Here is a 9,825-nt window from a genome sequence, read left to right as displayed (position 1 = left end):
TCCCTTTCCTCTCCTTTGCTTTCTTTCCTACTCAATCCCTCTCTTCCTTCTATCTCGCTCTTCGATCCACCTCTCTTTCCTATCTTCAATCCTCCTTTTTCGTCTTTTTCCATCCTGTTCTCTCTCCTCCTCTATCTTCCCATCTTCTCTCTCATTCTCGCCCATTTCACGACATGAATAAAATACTCGGAGATGAGAAATAATAGAATACTGGAGACCGTGTTTGCAATTTATTTTTTTATTATTTTTTTGATTGTTGACAAGTGGACGATCTTTGGTTTTAGGACCGCTTTTTTTTTTACAATTATTTGTTTTTTTACTTTACGACGGATTAAAATCAATTAAACCTAATCAACGCCTTATAGAACGAGCTTTTTGTAACCGTCCTGCAATTTTTGCAATTGAAACAAGAATCGAAATAGATTTGTTTTACATCTAACCAGGGAAAAAAATAATTTAGGTTATTATGCATCCTGAAAATGAGGACACCCGGGAAAATGTGTTAAATTAAAAGCATTAAAGCAGACAGCTGATGTTTTAATGGTAAAAATGCCCTAATACTACCAAAATTGGCAACAGATGAACCAAGAATAAACAAAAAGGTTCTTAATCTATGAATTAATAAGAACAAATAAAATGCGTCAGACAATTTTGCTTTTATGCACCATCGAAATGAGAGAGGGCCTAAACAGGTGCATTTATTCATGGCTCTTAAAATTATCCTAGATTGGCAAGTTCACATACAGATGATGAGTGCGTTAACTGTTTTTAACACCCATGGTATAAGAGAAAGTAACGCAGCTGAGATTCCCTTGATATGATTCCATCTTCAAGTTCAAGACTCCTGTGATTACATCAGGTTGTCTACGGTCGTCAATAATGCAATTCCTTATCGCCCAGCTGTGTAAAAGAAATAAAAATCAACAAATTGTGAATAGTATTTTGGATGGAAATCTCTCCTCACAGTGAAGGGAGAAACACAATTTAGTTTTCTGTTTTCGATTGTTTATGATTTTTGGTTGAAAACACAATTTGCATCAACTTTATACACGAAATCACGTTTTTGAAAAAATTTTGTTCTAACATGCACGTACAAAATGTTGCATATTTTTTAAACCGCGTACCCGGGCGTGGCAAATTTGGTCTCAAAAGTTGCACAAGATTTGAGAGTTAAAAGTCAGCTAGCACAGTGACAAAAAATTTCGCGCGGCGAAAATATTGCGCGAATCGTTGAGGGGGAGGGGGGCTCCGAGGCCCCTTTGCCTAGATAGGGTTAAGATAGGGGTGATCCTTGAAAATCTAGGTTGACTTCAAATTAGTCGTGCACATGTGCTCTGTACTCGCTGGAGACACCCGACTGAGACAAGAGAAGCCTACGGAGCAAGTGGGTGTTGGGCCAAATTGGACCAAAGGACATTATACCGAATGGCTATTTGACGAAGAGGGTTTTGGCCCAACTGGCCATTGGATGAAATGGCTACTGGACAAAAAGTTTATTCAGCAAAGTGGCATTTAGATGAAGTAGCTCTCAGACAAAGTGGCTTTTGGATCAAGTGACTCCTAGACGAAGTGGCGATTGGATAAAATGGCTCTTAGACGAAGTGGCTCTCAGACTAACTGGCAATTAGACCAAATGGTTATTGAATGCGACATGGTCATTGGACGAATTGGAATTGGACGTAGGTCAAGTGGTTATTGGACCATCATAAACTCTAAGATCAACTCGAGTTTAGACAAACGAAATGGTAAACCGAATGTGTTTAGCCCATGTAGCTTTAGAGGCGACACGACATTTGCTCAATCCGGGCTTTATTTCGTATAACGGGATTAGGGTTAGGGTTGCAATACGGTTTTATGTTAGGTTTAGGGCAAGGTTAAGGAGAGGGTATATTGTTAACTCCATGGCTGAAATTGGTCTTCCATTAATGTGTGGAATTTGCGGCGGAGGAATTGTCGCCGGAGTAAATATCATGGATCCGGTTCAAGAAAACAGAGACCAAAAAAAGTTCTCCTCGTGCAGTTATAGTGTATGTTGTATTTTTAACGTAATTAATCAGTACACAGACAACTCAGTGGATCTAATCCCCCAAAGTTACCACTAAATGTGCCGTCTATGTTCTGCACATTTTGGTAAATTGTCAAAATGTGTAGTTTCCTAAATGTGCCCTTACATTCCCCTCTCCGAAAAATTGGGGGACGGGATTTACGCCAGTGCTTGCTTTTCTGGCGCCTCTAAGTTAACAAAATCATACTCTGAATAAAGCCACTACCAACAAATGCAATGACAATTATATATCAGGAAAATTCATGTTAGACACTTAGACTTACGGTGCTAGTCGTAACGATGTCCTCCAAACTGTAACAAATGCAATACTGTAATACAAATAATAATAATGATAATAAATAACACTATATTTACTTCACACACTATCTCAAAATTAAAATTTGAATGATGCAGATTGGGAAAATAACTCCGGAGAGGAATTTTAGATTTTCACATATGAAATTGGTATAAAAGGTGCGAGTGACTTGAAAGTTTTTTTTCGAATTCTTCCCCATCTCCTTTCTTTTTCTCTTCCTTGATTCTGTTACTATTGTACTTCTTTCTTATATTTCCCTTGGTGCTTTCTTTTTTATCTTTTTATTTTTTCCTTCCTTCCTTCATTTTTTTTTCTTTTTTTTCTTTCTTTCATTCATTTTTTTTCTTTCTTCATTTCTTTCTTTCTTACTTACTTTCTTTTTTTCTTTCTTTCTTCTTCTCTTCCTTGATTCTGTTACTATTGTACGTCTTTATACCAAGAAATATTGGTCCAATAATACCATGAATGTACATGTATAACCAGTGGCGTAACTACGGGGGACATGGGGGGGCACGTGCCCCCCCCCCCCCAATCGGCTGGCAAAAAAAAAAAAAAAGGGGAAAAGGAGAAAAAGAGGGAAAAAGGAAGAGAAACGTAGTGGGGAAAGAAGAAATTATTGAAAGAAATAATGTTATATTGTATTATGTTATATTACATAAGAAGCATTTTTTCGTAACTTTATGAAACATTATTTGCTTCATTGTGTCTTCATTGTCCCTGGTGCTCGCATAGACTATTTAACGAGATATATAATGATGTTGTACTAAAACCTCCCGTTTTCAAATCAATATACAGCAAAAATATTTCCTCGCAATTCGAGTTATTATTGTTTTATGTAGTGACATATTCTTCTTTTTCATGACTACTTAGAGTGATTGCCCTATTTTAAGGTCTTAATATAAAACATTTCCTGTCCGTGCTAACGTTCGCATTAGTGGATTCCTGGGATTTCTGCTCTTCATGAACTCCTAAAATCGGTCCCTAAAATGTCAATTTTTCTGATCTGAATATCAAAAAATTTTCAGCTCGCGCTTCGCGCTCGCATCATTCATTTAGTGAAATACGTAGAGTCGTAGTGAATTCCTACAAACAAGCCTTAGAATGCCCTTCTTCAGGTCTGAATTTCCTAAATTTTCAGCTCGCGCTTCGCGCTCGCAGCATTTGATTTGTGAGATGCGTATGGTAATCATGATTACAATGACTTCAAAAATTGCTTCATGTGTTTAGATGTAATTCTAACAAAATCAGCAAGCGCTTGGCACTAGCATTAGATGACTATGGTGAAATATTTATACTCTTAATGGATTCTAAAATATAGTCCTTAAAATTTCCCTGTTTAGGGTCAATATATACAAAAAAATAGCTCGCGCTTCGTGCTCGCATTGTTCCTTTAGCGAGACAGTTATGTATCATGATTACAAAAAAATTGCTTATAATGTCCCTTTTTAGCTCTGAATATCAAAAATTTTCAGCTCGCGCTTCGCGCTCGCATCATTTAATCAGTGAGATACATATCCGTTTAATGGCACTGCATGTCCTTAAAATATCTCTATAAGGTCAGTATACCTGACAACTGAGCGCGCTTCGCGCGCTCCCTAAGTGACTCGAAATTGTTGCTGGTGCCCCCCCCCCCAATGCAGTGACCCACGGTACGCCACTGTGTATAACTAATTATGTTTGATGATTATGGTTTACTTCAAACTAAGTAACTATTATGCATTGGTCAGCTTTGGTTGAAATTTCAATTGAATTTTTCTGACCAATACAATGCTCATGTTAATTTCTTTACCAATATCTATCGGTCAATACATAACCAATTATGTTTGGTAATTATTTCAGTTTAATTCAACATGATAACCAAAATACACTTGTATTTATAGAGGTAAGATTTATATGGCTAATAACGTTAGGCCTAACTTAAGGCCTATTTGTGTGTGTCACGTGGGAAGTGACTTTTTTTAATTATTTACTTATTGCTGCTTGACACCAAATAAAGAATACGTAGAACTGATGAATACAGTTATTAAAAAGATTTAATCATATCTTTTCAATCTTTCTGATGTTCTCTTTTGATGGTTTTACAATAATTTGTACATGAAAATATACACAGATATAACAAAATACAACTTAACTTAACGGTAATCGTTGACTCTAGCCCCTATCATCTCATCTGGCCTGACATGCCCCACTCGGCCCTGGTGGTCGGTCCAGTTCCTGGCCTCCGCAGCTAGCGATGTCTCTTCCACTCGGCCTCGGCCTCCGCAGACTGTTGCCCCTCGATGAGTAGCCCCCAGATCAGAGAGATGTGGCTTTAACAAATTAGTGGACGAGATCGAGCCCCCAATGATGACATGAATTGTGTCGAATCATGTCGGTGGAGAACCGGTGGCAGCTGGGGTCGTTATCTCGTCACCGACGTAGTCCCTCAGTTTTAACTTAGACTGCCTATACGAACATCTGTAGTCTATTCTAGCTTAGGTGGTTCTCTCCCTGAATTACTTAAATTAACTTCCTAATATACCCTACCGTTACTAGGACTAACTGTAAAACTTCTATAACGTAATTCAAAGAATTTCAATAGCAGATGAGTGCATAAAACACATTCTTAATAACAAAAGACTTCCTGTGCATCTGTACATCTAAATTCTTCAATGCTAAAGCACAGTATTAACTATTTATGACACATGTATGAAGATGCTTAGCTAGTACGAAATATTTCTAACACTTTGAACAAAAATATGGCATCCACCTGATCTTGTACTCTAGGGGGGGGGGGGGGTATCAAACGTTTCCAACGCTTGCTTTTGAAACATTCAAAACATATGTACATATACAATTGTCTATAGGCCTACCATAAGCTGGACCAAGTAAATATTTTAAACACATGTCTAAACTCAACTGAAATACTCTATAATTAAATTTCTTTCCTGACAATATCCCCCACCTTAAGATGAAATTAAGGGAACCTGAATTATATCCGTTAAGAAATTTACTTTCAAAGCATTGACTAAGCTTTCATAACACTATTTCAAAAAACACAAGTAATATTGATTTCTATACCAGCATAACATATGCCAAATGCATTATACAAAACCATTTCATATCACATTATCCAAGCTTTTCTTTAGTTTTGTAAAAGATCAAGTTCACATTTCAGTTTCAAAATATCAATTTAAATTCTGCAAAGCGCATTGAAATTTACAATCCTTTCTTACTTTGCTTTGTCAAATAACTGTTTAAATTCAGTAATCTTTCCGAACACAACTTCCTTTAAAACAAAGTGCAGTGTTTGTTACCATTTTCATAGTATTGTATATTTCAATAAAATGAAAGTACTTCATAATCCTTAAACATTGCTTTATGTATGTAAAATCAGTATTCTTCTCAAAATCAGTATTTTTTTTTTAAACATTCAAGTAAATTAAAATTATTGCAACGCCATTAAGTTTTCAAAGATTTATATTTTTTCGTGTACATAAATTCCTTCAAAAATGGTTACAAAGTTTCAACGTTATGTTCTTTTTTTAAATAATCGATTATAAAAACAATTTTATATCCTAAACACAGTTACTGATTTGCAATATTTTGATCAAACGCCTTTGAATAGCGCTTGTTGTATGAATACAGTATGTATAATGACAGTGCCTATTATAAAACACTAAGTCTAAGACCTTTTCTTTTTCAAAAACTTCTTACGAACAAGACAATCCTTTGTGTTTGTCATGTCATTGCATACCAATTTCATATAAAGTACAAAAAATATAATTTTACAATCTTATTTCCTAAACTAAAGGACCTATAAGTTTTCCCTATTCTAACTAAATTTACAGGTAAGCCCTACTAAGGTAAATCCCTATTCTAATTTCTAATCGCGAAGTGTAATCGAGTTGCGATTGTGATTAGCTTCGAAGATCCAAGGATACCTGGAATAAATGATAAAAAGATCATGAATAATCTGCGAAATACATATGCATAAAACATAGAATTGCGAAAAAAGTGGCCCTATGGCTTTTTTTTTATATGACATGAATATAGAAAATATTATGATTAATGAGCGCACAGATATTTCATAAAACGTTTATTTTACGAAAGCGTGTAGTGTATAATATTGTGTATGAGTGTAAAATGTATAAATATATATATTCTGAACCATTTAGCAATATTCAACATCCTAGTGAACTAAAGCTCTCTCACACCAGCTCATTTGACATAGACCCAGGATCAAACACGGTTATCTTGTTCAGGTGCCGGACATCTATCCAAAACCAGTCTGAACTATCCGGTTTCCTAACCAATACAATCGGATGCGCATAAGACGGATCCGAAGGCTCGACAACCCTTGACTTCAGCATTGACTCAACCTCGACAACCTGGGGTAGTTTAGTGCAAGGGGGAGAACGAACAGTTCCATCACTTGTCAAATTAATTTTACACTCAGCCACTGAAGTTCGCTTAGGAACGATCGTGAATACTTCCTGATATTCGCATAACGATCCTCGAACCTCATCCTTAGAATCATGAACATGACTCACAAAGCCCCTCTGAAATGAGCCTGGCATATCATGAGTATCTTTGATACACTCATCCGTCATATCTTCCTCATCTCCAACCTCATTGCAAGTATCGGCATCAACACTTGGATTTCTCTCATCCCTTTGACAATGATTCATCTTACTCCACAAAGCCTGAAGTGACACATCAGTTTGCTCTCGCAAAAAGTCTTCCGATTTAACTTTCACTCCCGATCCTTTCACTCTCGAATCCTGCTTAGGTTTATATTTATTTTCCTGTTGTGCCCTAGATTCAACAGCCATAGCCTCATCCACGCATGAAGATACATCATCCAAAATCTCAACTTTCGGAATCAACTCACTCACTTCGGAAACCCGAACATTATCTTCCGAACTAGACACAACTTCCGAACTTTGCACATCAGATTCGGATACCCGATCATCGTTCGATCCAGACACAACTTCCGAACTTTGCACATGAACAACTTCGGAAACTCGAATATCTTCCGAACTATCAACATCAACTTTGGACATGCGATCATGTATATTCTCTTTACGATCTATACTAGGCACCCATTGCAAGTCAGGATCCTTGGGCTCACGTGCCCCCTTCACATCATTACCAATAATGACGTCACACAAACAATTAGGCACACACAATGCATTGACCTCTCCAATGAAATAGGGACTATCAAGCATGACCTTTGCCCTAGGAAAACTCCTAAGAGTGCCATCTATCAGCTTAACCAACTGAATCACCCCCGTGAACTGATTGTCTAATACTAAACTCGTTCTCACTATACTCGTGCTACTCCCAGAATCCTTCAGCACGGAAACGGGCTTGTTCATGGGTAACAACCTACCCGAAACAACCGGCATATCAGTCATCGCACCAACTTTTTCATACGCCATACCAAGCGTTTCAACACTTGCATCACTCTCTGATGGAACTTCACCTATGAGTATACAACCGGCTAAACTTTCTACGAATCTAGTGGATTTCGACTGACTACTTGCCACATCGTCTGAACGCAAAGTTCCTATCGGTATAAAATTTTCATTCGAATGTAAACTTGACTTGTTTGACCTAACGCTATTAATCGGAGTGTCCTCCACACTCATAGCCTGAGCTGAATGAACTATGGGCTTCATTGGACAATTCCGTTTCAAATGATTCGGACTACCACACATATAACACCCATACATCGTACCGCTATTACCATAGCTAGGTTTTGTGCTATTTTTCGTTGAACTAGCATACTTAGGTTTCCTATCTGCCTGTGGACCTATTACTGATTTAGGGTTTTGGATTTGACTTAATCTCTGTTTCTGATTTTGATTCTGTCTTTGGTTCTGATTCTTAGGATTAAATTTATCATTCCTATGACCAATGAAAGTATGCAATCCATGCGCATGCACATATATCTCAGCACATTCAACCATCTCGTGTAATTTCCCACAATTCCTCTCCTTCAAGAATCCAACTACCTCTCTGGGACAACAATCCAAAAATTGCTCCCTAACAACCAAATCGACCAGGGAATCGTAATCACTAACACCAGACAAATCCAACCATTTATCAAAGTACCCTTTCATCCTAACAGCAAACTGTTTTGGTCGCTCTTCCCTATTTGGTCTTACTGACCTGAATTTCTTCCTATAACCATCATCAGTAAGATGGAAATATTCCATAAGCTCACGCTTTACCCTATCATAATCAGTGCGATCAGTGCTATTCATTCTATTCACTACATCCAGTGATTTTCCACTCAGATTCGAAATCAAATGCAAGCACCTAACTTGTTTTGGTATGTTCTGACTATCCATTAACAATTCAAACTTTGTTATGTAAGAATCAAAACTGTCAGTTGATTCATCAAACTTTCCTACCTTCAACTTAATCCCACTGAGCTCAAGAGGGCGTTCCTCTAATTTTGCCTGTTCTATTTTGATTTGGGCTAAGCGCAACTCATGAACTTCCTTTTCTCGTTCTCGCTCACGTTCGTAAGCTTCCTTTTCTCGTTCTCGCTCACGTTCGTAAGCTTCCTTTTCTCGTTCTCGCTCACGTTCGTGAGCTTCCTTTTCTCGTTCCATAGACTCTGTGACAAAACTACTCAATTCGCCACCACTAAGTCCCATCTCTCTACCTAGAGTAGAAAACTCCTTCATTTTCTCTATACTACTAGCCATATTGACTAAATTCCAAAACCTAACAACCAGACTTGAATTGTGAAAGGCGTCCGCAAAAACAAAGCTACAATAGCTTTAACCTGGCAACCAAATGCCAAACCCTAGTACAAGCACCGCACTAGAAATCGTATCTCCACGAGCATACAATTATTCAACCATGCGAACAACAAAGCCCAATTCACACATACAAATTCACAGTCTGTAACATTCAATACTTGCTACCATGCCAACGAGTTACCCGTAAGAATAGACAGTAATTATGTGAATTAAGAACAAACAGTTCTTCCCGACATATCCTTTATCCTAACGACCAACAGCCCACTATATACCATAGCATTAATACAGGATCTGCTTTCCCTAAATGCTGTTTACCCGGCCGAAAAAAGGTATGAAATATATTTTCCTACTGAAAATTTCCCACAATAATTCACTGTACTATCCAAATGTAAATTCAAGCATAGCAAGTATGATTAGTACCAAGGCTTCAATGCACACCTTGGGGAGAAATACTTTTAAAGAGCTATTACCAATAGACCATCAATAAAGTATCCATTTGGAAAGATGACCACAGATTAACTTCTTTCCTAAATAATTTTGAATTATTTCAAGCAGCAGTGGTCTCGGTGGGACCTCCAAATTGTCACGTGGGAAGTGACTTTTTTTATTATTTACTTACTGCTGCTTCACACCAAATAAAGAATACGTAAAACTGATGAATACAGTTATTAAAAAGATTTAATCATATCTCTTCAATCTTTCTGATG

General features: G+C 37.3%; 1 protein-coding gene across 1 annotated transcript; it reads right to left on the bottom strand.

The window, feature by feature from the left end:
* Positions 1-4,382: 4,382 nt before the first annotated feature.
* LOC135155992 (uncharacterized) lies at positions 4,383-8,053 on the bottom strand. Its single transcript, XM_064106733.1, has 2 exons — positions 7,238-8,053; positions 4,383-6,283 (listed from the first exon to the last, which is right to left on the bottom strand). The coding sequence occupies exons 1-2, from the start codon at positions 8,021-8,023 to the stop codon at positions 6,260-6,262; spliced, it is 810 nt and encodes a 269-aa protein (XP_063962803.1). The 5' UTR covers positions 8,024-8,053; the 3' UTR covers positions 4,383-6,259.
* Positions 8,054-9,825: the final 1,772 nt, after the last annotated feature.

Source organism: Lytechinus pictus, chromosome 11 (genome assembly GCF_037042905.1).
Source record: "Lytechinus pictus isolate F3 Inbred chromosome 11, Lp3.0, whole genome shotgun sequence".
Lineage (NCBI taxonomy): Eukaryota > Metazoa > Echinodermata > Echinoidea > Temnopleuroida > Toxopneustidae > Lytechinus > Lytechinus pictus.
Note: the sequence above shows the minus strand (reverse complement) of the source record. Positions and strands in the feature narration are given on the sequence as shown.

What these genes read in the sequence shown, in the direction of transcription:
- LOC135155992 (XM_064106733.1), bottom strand. Translation starts at nt 8,023, where the DNA reads ATGAAGCCCATAGTTCATTCAGCTCAGGCTATGAGTGTGGAGGACACT. An exon ending in ATAATGTTCGGGTTTCCGAA is followed by an intron (nt 6,284 to 7,237) that starts GTGAGTGAGTTG and finishes CATTTATTCCAG; the next exon opens with GTATCCTTGGATCTTCGAAG.